General features: G+C 38.7%; 1 protein-coding gene across 2 annotated transcripts in view; it reads right to left on the reverse strand.

The window, feature by feature from the left end:
- The window catches only part of NBEA (neurobeachin), a 463,000-nt gene that overhangs the window by 20,564 nt on the left and 429,608 nt on the right, over positions 1–12,828 (reverse strand). The window contains exons 50-54 of one of the 2 annotated variants that reach the window (XM_042839097.1): positions 8,666–8,728; positions 8,255–8,344; positions 6,519–6,711; positions 3,209–3,280; positions 269–424 (exon numbers count right to left, since the gene is read on the reverse strand). In XM_042839097.1, the coding sequence (XP_042695031.1) occupies positions 269–424; positions 3,209–3,280; positions 6,519–6,711; positions 8,255–8,344; positions 8,666–8,728 (574 nt within the window). The remainder of the gene's footprint in view (positions 1–268; positions 425–3,208; positions 3,281–6,518; positions 6,712–8,254; positions 8,345–8,665; positions 8,729–12,828) is intronic. The other variant, XM_042839098.1, reaches the window with a different exon arrangement.

Raw genomic sequence — 12,828 nt, forward strand, 5'->3', positions numbered from 1 at the left:
GGAAGGATGTAAGGAAGGAAGGAAGGAAGGAAGGAAGGAAGGAAGGAAGGAAGGAAGGGAAGCATCCTATTTATCTATTATGCTCAGGCAATAACAAAGGATTTAACAAACAGTGTTTCATAATTTTTTGAGTATTAAATATAGGTATTAAATGTATATATATGGGTGTAGGTATAAATGTAAATATAAGAGGTATTAAACGTAGTTGTATTAAGACAACAGCCCACTTTGTGACCTAGGGAGACACAGCTGGTTGTACTTAGGTCACCTGTTTCTGTAGAATAAACTCGAAAACTCTTGTCCCAGAAACCACAGATAAGAATGTAGCGATTATCTGCTGTGACCACGAAACAATGTGCATTGATCTGAATGCTCTGATCCACCAGGTCTGTGATCTGCCGCTTGTTCACACCGGAGTTATTGGCTGTAACAAAATGCAAACCATTTTTATAAGTAAGCCATTCCAACACCTTCCTGTCATCCACTTACAAGGGAAAATGAATACATTTAACTTTCAATGAACTGTGAATTTGTTGTTGAGTAAGCATTCTGAATATGAACATTTATAGCTGTCTATATGGGTGTCAGAAATAAAAAAATATTGTGAGATTCCTAGTTACTCTTTGAATAAGACAAAAGATTTTACAGGAGATGACAATTTCTCATAAACTGCCTGATGCACTGCATAATATGTGGCAATATTTTACCCTATATTCTCTGCTGAAAAACTCTTCAAAAACAAATTGAATTTCAGGAACGTGATGGAAGTCAATGCTAATGGTACCACAGATTCAGTTCTTGCTGATTGGTACCTCTGCTACAGAAAATATTGTGTTGTGTTGTGTGACCCCTACGCCCTCCATACTTTCTGATTCTTAAATGGATTAAAGACAAAAATAAGGATTCAACCAATTACTATAATTATTAGAATCATAGAATCGTAGAACCATTAAGGTTGGGAAAGTTCTCTAAGATCACGTAGTCCAACTATCCAACTGTCCAGCCACCACCAGTACTGTCCGCTAACCATGTTCCCTAAGTACCACCTCCACACATTTCTTGAACACTTGCAGGGATGGTGACTCCACCATCTCTTTGGGTGGCCTCTTCCAATGCCTGACCACACTTTTGGAGAAAATGCTTCTCCTAATACCCAAGCTGAACCTCCCCTGGTTAAACTTGAAGCAATTACCTCATGCATTACCTCTTGTTCTACTGCTGTTACCTGCGAGAAGAGGCCAATCTCCACCTCATCTCAGTCTCCTTTCAGGCAGTTTTGGGGAGCAATAACGTCTCCCTGAGTCTCCTCCATACTGAACAGTCCTAGCTCCCTTGTCCACTTCCCATAAGACTTGTCCTCCATACCCTTCATAGCTTCGTCACCCTCCTCTGGATACACTCCAAGTCCTTCATGTCTTTCTTGTAGTGCGGGGCCCAAAACTAAACACAGGCCATAAGGAATAGTATTCACACCATAGGCAATACTTGGAAATTCCCTCAGAGGGAAAAGGAATGATTACTACTGAAGCCAACCATCCCATATGTCAAATGGAGCAGTTAAGAAGGAATGTGAGTCATTAACTAACTTGCTCTTGACTTCCCATTGCATTAGAGGCAGGATTTAGCAATTCAGTAAAGGTGTATTCTCACCTAGTATTAATATTCTAACACTTTGGTATACAAGCTATTTACCTGCACTTCATCTGTACCCACTGTAGAGACATCGCTTCAAATAGCATGTCATCTCACACTGAAATAGCTGTCTCAGAACTATACAATTCCAGAGGACAGTTTCACTTCTGACAGTAGCTATAGAGGAAATCTTTACAACTAACTTCCAATGACTGAAGCTAGCTGAGATCACAGAATCATATAATTATAGAATTGTTCAGGTTGGAAAAGATCATCAAGCCCAACCACAACCTAACCATACTACCCTAACTCTAACAACTCTCCGTTAAATCGTGTCCTTGAGCACCTCATCCAAATGTTAAACTCAGAGAGAACAAAACTCACCACATCCAAAGCACCACATCCAAACTCACTCAGAGAGAATGTGTCCATAGGAACATGACTTATTGCACATAATGCTCTGAAATTTCTTTTGTCCCCATTTTTGATTATTCTACTTAAATTTCTCACAACTGCATGAAATAAGAGACTTAACAAAAATGTCCACTAATTTAAAATTCCTTATACATGTTAATACCAGGTTTACGTATGTTTCAAGAACACAAATGTAAATCACCAGAGACTCTATGGCCATCCAATGAAATATAACAAATTATTCAGATTTTCAGAACAGGTGGGCATAATAGTAATTTGCCAGCTTTTGAGAGGAAAATCTAACAAAAACACTGTCTTTATATGAGAAAACGAAGCATATAGAGTGATAAAATTAACTCTCCTGAGATATTTGTACACAAATCTTTCGATCACAAATACTGACAACTAACTTTTCATTTACAGATGTTTAAAAACGTTTGTTTTTTTCTCAGTGGTCCTTCAAAATTTGCTCTAAGAACCATCCCTACCCACAACTTCTGACTCAAAACTGCACCTATTACAAAAAATTTACAAAGATAAAGCGAACAGTTTCAATTAAAGAGAAATACCATCAACTGTAAGCACGGGGTCACAACCTTTATTAATAGCACTCTAACAATTTCAGCTGGTACTTATTTTTAAATAGTCAACTTCTAAAAATATTTTTAGATTTGTAGTACAACAATTGTTGTAGATTAGTAGTACAACAATTTAAAATGCAATAATTGGGCTATTAATTTAGTAATCCCTACTAAGAAAATCCCAAGCATAAATTAATGAAACGAATTTACATTAACTCATACAGAGTCTGTATGAAACTAAAAACCGTGAGCTCTGCCAGACCCTCATGTTTTATTTTATTAATGTGACCTGATAAGAGAACAGAATTATAAATACGGACTGACAATGTAGCTGACTTAATTAGTTGTTTCTTAAGTACCAATTGCTGATGATGTTAATAACAAATAACACTTGCAGCATTCAGATCCATTCAGCATCAATAGGTAATGCTTTTTATTTTCTAGGACTGACAAAAATGAACATTTTCCTATGTTCTATGTTAAAAGAAGCATAGCATACAAATACATCTTAATCAACAATTTTTGATTTGAAATGAAAACGCCATTTTCAAATATATTTCTATGTTTTTATCTTGACATACCGATCAATGGATCCATTTCAATTGGAAGATGATGGGCTTGATCCAAAGAATATCCTGGGGCTCCTCGAAGGCCTAAATGTGAAAGGAAAATAAAGAACATAGGAACCTTGTTATCTGATATTTTTTCTATGATTTTTCTAGGTTTAAAACTACTGTGAAATTACTGTATCCAAATAATACTTCTTACTATTTCTTGTTCTATGAGTCTTCAAATATTTCTTCCTCTCTGCTATAGAAATACAGACTTCTTTACTCTTTGGTTATGAAACGGAAATAATAACTGTATGAATGCTACTGAAATCTCTGTGGAGAAACTTGGGCCTTTGTGTGGATTTATCTAGAATATTTTGCAGGGAAATTGAAGGCTACAGTAAATTTATCATAATCATTCCTATCTTCAGCAGTCCTTCAGATGTTCTAATTTGAAGCAAGGACTGAATATTTAGTAATATATGCTTCCAGGCCTTTATAGCATTGCTTTGGCTCTTCTGAAGACCCTTCCCATTGTGTAAGTCACAATAGTCCGTGAAGAAAAGAAATTTTTTTGTCTAGAACTGCCATGTTGCACAAGAATATCTTCCATAAGAGGAGATATAAAGTTCTTGAGAACAAACTCGGAGCAAACTGATGATTGAGACTGGCGTGCCCTTGCAGCTCGGAAAGCAAATGGTAATCTGGGCTTCATCAGAAGAGGGGTGACCAGCAGGGACAGGGAGGTGACTGTCCCCCTCTACTCTGCTCTTGTGAGGCCCCATCTGGAATGCTGTGTCCAGGTCTGGAGCCCCCAGCACAAGAAAGGCAGGGAGCTGTTGGAGAGGGTCCAGAGGAGGACCACGAAGATGATCAGGGGACTGGAGCACCTCCCCTACGAAGACAGGCTGAGGGAGCTGGGCTTGTTCAGCCTGGAGGGTGACCTCACTGCAGCCTTTCAATATCTATTGGGAGCCTAGAAACAGGAAGAGAATCAACTCTTTGAAAGGGGTTGATAACTGCAGGACATGGGGAAATGGTTATAAGTTGAGGAAGGGGAGATTTAGGTCAGACATCAGGGGAAATTCTTTACCCAGAGAGTGGTGAGGTACTGGAACAGGCTGCCCAGAGAGACTGTGGATGCCCCATCCCTGGAGGTATTCAAGGCCAGGTTGGATGGGGCCCTCGGCAGCCTGGTCTAGTATTGAATGGGGAGGTTGGTGGCCCTGCATGTGGCAGGGGGTTGGAGATTCATGATCCTTGAGGTCCCTTCCAAGCTTGGCCATTCTGTGATTCTGTGATTCTGTGTTCCTTAGCCTACTGTGGATTTGTACATATTTCTAACTCTTTTGTTTTATGTTATACATTGGGAACACTCCACTAACAATCTCTGTATTCAGTCATAATTGCTATTTTCTACTGTTGCAATAGGTGACTTGAGAAGAAAAAACAAAACTTCAGGATACTATTGTTTTAGTGACTTTGACTCCTTCAAAGTATACGTAGGAATAGTATACGTAGGAATTTTGGTTTTCCCTCACGTGACCATGTAGTAAGAAAATAAATAGAAAAGTACTAAATGAGCCTTCTCATACGGAAGTGTCTAGAATGTTGATAATTGCAGAGTACTTAGGCAGCATCCCTGAAAAAATATAGGGGAATCAATTACAGATCAGACAAATATTGTTAATAAAAAAAAATTAAAATACTAGTGGGCAGCTTCTGTATCTCTGAATCATTTTTGACACTTAGTTCTTTCCTTGAGGACAATTATGTAAAGAAATTACTATTTTTTTCCTTAATTTTTCATTTTAAAGAAATGGGCAAAACATGTTTACATCTGATGCCATTGCACCTGTTGAAGTATCAAAAATTCAAAGTTTGTGAAAGGCAACCAGGTATCCTGTTCTGTTCTATTTCAGTTGTATTCTATAAACCAACACACAGAGTTTCTAAAAAAAAAATAGGAACCTTCTGAATATGTGTGAAATTTTAATATTCATGCTGACATTATTTAGCTGTCAGAATAAAATTCCAATTACAGCTTCTCTTACTACTCAAGAATTCAGTGTGGTATTAACTTTTCTCACTGATAGTTCCTCTAAATGCATGCCTGTAAGGGAATTCCCATTCAGTCCTCTAATTATGACTTTTAACACAAGTCTTTGGTTAGCCTTGTGCAAAAAAGATGGGATCTACTTCACTTGACTTATTTACTGAGGAGATGTCTATAGTTAAGGCAGCGAAACCTCTAATTAATCTAGAGTTGCTTTACTTCTACTGGAGGGAGACTTCTTAACTCAAATTCACTATTTCATCTCCTGAAGGGCCTACTTCTGTCCAGGGAATCCTCCTATGCTGTAAAGAGGGGATGGATTTTTCTTTTTTGCTCAGTCCTGACAAAGCTTCAGAATCAGCAACTGAGTTACACTCTCAAACGTGAGGCAACTTCTTGTTTTTTCCAGGTGGTAAGACACATTCAAAAATTTCCATATGTTGCAGCATGAAGGCCATCAGAGCAGAAAGACACCTTCATTCCTGAGTGGGGCTGCAGCTTGTGGTCCACCACATTTTCAGCAATGCACAGGACAATCTGTGTACTTGCAAGGCCGGGTGAGGAATCAAAGCACCATAGAATCACAGGATGGCTTAGGTTGGAAGGTACCTTAAATCCCACCCAGTTCCAGCCTTCCTGCAATGGGCAGGGTTGCCACTCAGGTTACCCAAGGGCCCCATTCCAACCTGGCTTTAAATGCCTCCAGGGATGGGGAGGAGACAGGAGAGTCCTAGTGGCAATGGAGAAGCGAGCAAGGACAGGAAAGGAAACGTGGCCTGACCCCACTAAATGGGCTTTTGATTTCATTCAGTTTGAGACAGAATGAGGAAAATTCTGTTCAGAACAATCCTGCCTTCAGTTTGCTTTCGGTCCCACATTACCACGCTGTGACCCAGAGGAAGGCCTGAAAGCTCTCACAAGCAGTAGACAGTGATGCATGCCAGTACATTTTTCTGAAGCCTGGAACATATTGATATAGATTGTGTCAAGAACAGCAGCGTGCTCCTGAAAATTATTATATCAAAGTCTGATCTTGATGTAACTACAAATCGACTGGCTGCCATGGGAATGTGCTGCTCTTATGGAGAGTGTTTCTAGGGATGACAGCAGAGTAAACAGAAGCTTTGAATATTTGACAGAAACCAGAATAACTGTACGTTTGCTATGTATTTGTACACACGCAAGTGAGTGAGATTAACTCATATCTACCTATCTTCACTCAAAATTAAAAGCTGTGCTGTTAAGATCTTCAGTTTTGAAAGAAATCCAGCTGTGAGGACCTACCTACTGTGTTGTGCCACCGATTGACAGCAAAGAGCCTGCTGCAGGTGACGGTCACCACGGCAGGAATTGTCAGGTGGGGCAGCGTGTTGGCTGCCACGTGTGTGACCGGAGAGTTTGATGGGAACTTCAGCACCATTATGACATCCTGCTGCATCTGATCTTTGAACATGAGGGGGCTCTGTGGAAGGAAACACTGTTGAGTAGAAAGGAGAAGAGAGCAGAAGAAAACAGAAGGGATAACACAATTAGTGAGGAGGTCTGAGGGAAAACGAGGTTAAAAAGAGCAGGCAAACACGTGCACATACAGGGAAAAAAATGCTACCTGTGCATCTACACTAGTGACAGAGGAGAGCAAGATCAGAAGCTAATATTGGGTCATTACATGAGGACAAGTAGAGAATAGGAATGGCAAGGGTCCACCAGGTTATCATTACAGGGTACATAATGATTGCTAGCATTAATTAATACACAATAAAATGCAAAATGATACAGCAGTTAGTATCCATATAATAGAGATATGAGTAAAATAAAAGAATCCATTTATAATTGCTACAAGTTATAATGGCTGAAAAGAAGGAATTTTAAGAGGAACTCAAAATTTCAGACTTAGATTTTTTCAGATATTTGATTTTTCTTAATGAATGCTTGATTGATGTTAATGAATGATATGAAATACATCACTTCTAAAAATCAGGAGACATTTTAATTCTGTGCAAAGCATTTACTTATTACTCATAAGAAATTATAAATCAGTTCAGTGATTCTACAGGTGACACAGGTAATTTTTCACAAACAGCAGCGGTGTTACCACGTGAGATTATATAATGTACTGTTCTTAATGTCACTTTTTTCAACCAGTGCTATAACAAATATGTTTATTTTTAGAAGTTCAAACAATCCTTTCCTTATGAATATAACTTTAAATATAAGTATAAAATATAAATGACATTTATTATCGATACCTTAAGAATATAAAATATATGTTTAAGGTCTACACAGTACTTGTAACAACATAGCTGGCATTTCCAGACCAATTCCCATTTTCATAGTGTGCAACCAGAAAAAGTTAATTCCTTGTGAACAGATGAAATTAATGAAATTACTGTATGCATTACTCTTGATTTACAAAGCTTAGAGGAAAAAATATAGCTCTAAGCATTTAATCAAAGGCACTGAGTAACACAGAGATCTGTCTCATTCTGTCTTGCTATTTTGTGTAATTTTTTGCAAGAAGCACAAAGAAGAACATATTGGGAATGAATTTTGAAGTTCAAATTGAAATTAGAAAGAAGTATAAATTGTATTCTCCCAGGGGAACAGAAGGGAGGATTCCAGCACGATTTGAACTATATTGTTTCATTTCTGGCAAGCAGGCATTGTCCATATATCACCCCCTAACAAAGTTTCCTTCAAAAATAAATGAATAAATAAATAACAACAGACTCACTGCAAGAAGAGCCCGGAGTCATTCCCATTACTTGCAGAAATAAGAATCTAAACATGTATTTATGAAGTGCATATTTATGAAGAAAGAGCCTTTTTATGCAATATTACGCAGGAAAAGCCAGGACTACAGAAAGTTAAGGCTAGTCAAATTCCACCTTGCTCTGCCACACTGTGTACAGCTGTATGGGCAGCGGAGGGCATTAAAGCGTTCCTTAAAGGGATACTTGATGACCTATAAAGAAGCCTCTGATTCAAAGGCAATGAATTCCCCACCAGCAGCTATGTCTCACCAGGTGCATGGCAGAGCTCCGCGGCGGATGGGGCTCAATGAGCAACTGCGACGGCGTCTGCCCGAAGTTCTGGATCTGCGCCTCCATGGCCTGCGGGGAAGGCAGAGGGACTGTCAGGAGCAATATGCGTCAAGGAGAGAGGTCAACACACTCAGTGACAGTGCAGGCACATCCCAAGTCAGCCATGAAAAAAGTCCAGAAAATTCACCCGGTGCTCTCCTCCCAGGCTGCAGACTCAGCCAAGTGTTAGTATTTTGTAGACAAGCTCTGCTTCTCCTTTCAAGCATGCTTCAGTTACTCAACTAACCAGGCTCATTTCCAGTAACTGGCGTTATATGTGAAAATGTTAACCTGTGAGGACATGCAGTTCAGGTCTCGAGAGCTTTTTTGCTCTAAAAAGAACACATATACCTTAATAAATTCCTTTGTAAGGAGGAAAGTATGAGGATCTCTAATAAAATAAGCCTCTGGAATCTTAAATGGGGGGGAAAAAAGCAAACTGAGAAACAACATTCAAGTATAAAATACAATAACAACATAATAATTACTATTTAAATAACAACACTAGCAGGTTAAAACAAAAAAATGCCAGACACAAATCTTGCCAGGCGCATTCAGACTACTGTAAAAATCTTTCCAAGTTGCATTCATTCTCCAAGTATTTTGTGCCTAATTCTATTGCAACCTTTTTTGTGGGCTTTCAGACTTCACAGTTTTGTAGAGAAAACTTATCCATTTCAATTTATTCCATGAGGCATCAGCTTACTTTCAAAATAAATACAGAGTAACTCAATAAAGAGTACAGCAAGTCCAACTGTGATGCTTCCGCTATTGAAACAGTTCATTTAAACACAAATATATTTAGGATACATCCTTAAAAACTTTGGCAAAAGATCGCTCCTTATAAGATCAATAGAGTTCAAGAACTTTCATTTTTCAAACAAGTACTATTTTATTTGATCCTTTAAAATCAAGAACAAAGAACCCATCAAAAGCTAAACTGGTGGATTTTGAAATGCTCTATGCGTGTGCTTACATTCGTACTGTACTCTGCACTACTGATCCTCAATATTTTTCTTGTGAGCTTTATGAATTTTTCATTTGCTACTGTACGCAAAATATGAAAAAATACTAAAAACATGACTAACTTGGTAAATTCTGTTACTTCTATCAAACTCAAAAAGGTAAGAAGCACATTAAATACTTCATTTACAGAAGAATCCTTTCAATCAACGTATTTCATGATTCCTGCAAGCTAGTCTGCACATTCCTGCAGTCCACAGCACAGAAGCCAGAACAGATGTTAGAGATTTCCTGACACGTCACAGCATCCACCACTTTTGATGATCTAGACTGATTGGTAATTTAATAAAATACTGCTAACAAAAGAAGAAATGAATGCAAAGTCTGGTAAAGAAGCTGAAGGACTTCCATGGTTTGTAGCCTAACACACTGGATGATGTGTTTACACCAGTACAGGGAATTTCTTCCTTGTTGACTAGTTGAAGTCAGGCTTTAGGCTGCTTTCTGGGGAACTGGTATGTTTCTTTGATTTTATTAACAACATTTGCTGATGAATTAAAATCATGGACTGACTATATACAAAACCAATGTGTTTGTGTGGACATATGTGTGTATGTTTGTACACATCTATACAGTAGTAACATACAAACAGTCTCCCTTTACATGCTGTGTAAAAACTGTCACTCATGCAGACACTTCTTTTACAGGAATATTAAATTCAGTTTGAATCAAAGTAGTATTTTCCATTACATTCAGTACTCTGTAACTGATTTCCTAAGTTTTATTGTAATAGAATTATAGCTGCCTGTGGATTTTGGTTTCAAAATGATGACGACTAATATCAGCAACACCAGGCGCTGCATGATACATGTTCCCACACAGATCTGCCAATAATATTTTGAGAAAAGTAATTTCCTTTTTTTTTTTTTTCCAAATAATTATCAAGGTTATTCGTTTAATTTTTGAAGGAATTATGTGATGAAATAAGAGTGTGAATTATATTTGGCAGCAACTCTGAACAAAACCCAGATCTTTCCCTACCACCCTTTAAGTGATCCCATAAATGATACTTCTGTCCTCTCACAGGCACACTGAAATGAATTATTAATTTTTTTTAAGTACAGCCTGATTCTAATTTACACATGTACTTTCGTGTTGTCCAGTGTCGGCAAATTCTGATTTTGGGGCTATCCATTCTGCATACATAACTCTGTGGGCTTTGCCTCCCAGCCGAGGTGGATTTATGATGTTAGCAGGGGAAAAGAAAGAGGAACAGAACAAAATAATAAACCGGCAGGAATTTTTTAGATGGATGCTTCAATCACAACTGTCAAAAGTAACTGTTACTTTACAGTTAAAGATGTCCTGGCAAATATTCACATACCTATTTATATGCTCATGTTTTAAAACACATAACTGAATCACAGAATCACAGAATGGCCAGGGTTGGAAGGGACCTCAAGGATCATGAATCTCCAACCCCTGCCACATGCAGGGCCACCCATCCTCCCCATTTAATACCAGACCAGGCTGCCCAGGGCCCCATCCAACCTGGCCTTGAACACCTTCAGGGATGGGGCATCCACAATCTCTCTGGGCAGCCTGTTCCAGTACCTCACCACTCTCTGGGTAAAGAATTTCCCCTGATGTCTGACCTAAATCTCCCCTCCCTCAACTTAAAACCATTTCCCCTCGTCCTACACATATGAACCCTTTCAAAGAGTTGATTCCCCTCCCCTCTGTAGGCTCCCTTTAGGTATTGAAAGGCTGCAATGAGGTCACCCCACAGCCTTCTTTTCTCCAGGCTGAACAAGCCCAGCTCCCTCAGCCTGTCTTCATAGGGGAGGTGCTCCAGTCCCGTGATCATCCTAGTAGCCCTCCTCTGGACCCTCTCCAACAGCTCCCTGTCTTTTTTGTACTGCGGGCTCCACACTTGAATGCAGTATTCCAGATGGGGCCTCACAAGAGCAGAGTAGAGGGGGACAATCACCTCCCTGTCCCTGCTGACCACCCCTCTTTTGATGGAGCCCAGGACACCATTTGCCCTCCGAGCCGCAAGAGCACACTATTGGCTCATATTAACTTTTTCATCTATCAGGACCCCCAGGTCCTTCTCCACAGGACTGAATGCCAAATCCTTCCTTCCATACTCAGAACAAGTGCAGAACCAAGACTGACAATGAGGAAACGTTCAATGCTTTTGCTACCTTGCACTTTCAAGGACAACTCTCACTCTCCCACTCTCTGATCAGTAATGCTATCCTTTTCTTTCAAAAGTACCATTTGTAAAACTGGGAACTCTTGGATGCTTAAAGAAAGCGAACGATGCTTCTTTAAAGACACTGATGGCACAGCAATGCTCCACAGACGCACAGCTAGAACTGCTATTCCTCTCTAAATTTCAAAACACATGAAAAGGACAGAGAAACCTTGTTAAAACTTACACAGAAGATAACCATAAGCACACAGAGATAAGGGACTGGCCCAAGGGCATTCCTAATGCCGTGTGTTATCAGATCATGACATGGAACTAAAAGGTATAGAGCAGATCTGTGAATAACAGTGTAAGGCATTGATTTGTTTACCAGAAAACCACAGTTGTATGTGAAATAAATCTGAAACCTTAAGATACACCACAGCTTTTCTTGAACTTTAAATCATAAAATTTCTGATACATTTATTTTAAAAATTTTGGTCTAATTAATCAATTACTTTTCTCCCATCAGATCTTGAGTAACATATTCAAAGTGCTGCACAGCTCCCTAAAACTCATATTCTGGTTAATTTAACATGTACTTTAATAAAACTATTTTTTTCTCTCATTTCACCTCCAAATGTCTTTTGTGTACAAACAACATAAGCTTGGAATTTAGTGGCTGCCAGATTTAATGCTTTTGAAACAGCAAAGTGGCAACTATACTAGTTTCCACTTTCTTAATAAGGTGTTGCAGGAAAGCTATTTAGTGAGCTGATTTGAGATTCCCTACTGTTTTTAATACACATAAAATGAGATTTGTACTGCAGACACTTCAGGGAGTAGCTGTTAGGATATGATCATATTGCAGAAAGATAAAATGGGCCTCAGTCTATTGATAACCATAAGTCCGAACAAGGAAACCAAAACATCTGCAAACTTGCTGACAATTCAAAGATTAAAATAATTATACATATATATATATATCATACATCCTAATTTATGATAGCAAGCAATACATCGCTTCATAGCACTTAATATTAGTCATTTAAAAATAATACATAGAAATTTGTATTCTATGCTTACGTACAATTTTGAGTAGGAAATCAATAAAAAAAAAATCACCCAGTCTAATGAAAAACATTTTTCTTAGTTACAGTGAGTAATATCCCAAACATGTTTTGCTCAAAGGAAAGAAGTTATTGGGTTCCAGTTTTTATGCTTAATGGCAAACTGCACATTCACAGGGATAGTGGGACACTCCGCAGCTTGGAGGATAAGTCCTCAATGCCAGCTTCAGGAGGAACGAAGAGATGTCTGTTTTGTTCTCACAGCAGTCCACCAAGTTATTTTTCTC

The sequence above is a fragment of the Centrocercus urophasianus genome, unplaced genomic scaffold (genome assembly GCF_019232065.1).
Source record: "Centrocercus urophasianus isolate 14NV4802_14NV808 unplaced genomic scaffold, USGS_Curo_1.0 seq_9, whole genome shotgun sequence".
NCBI classification, from domain to species: domain Eukaryota; kingdom Metazoa; phylum Chordata; class Aves; order Galliformes; family Phasianidae; genus Centrocercus; species Centrocercus urophasianus.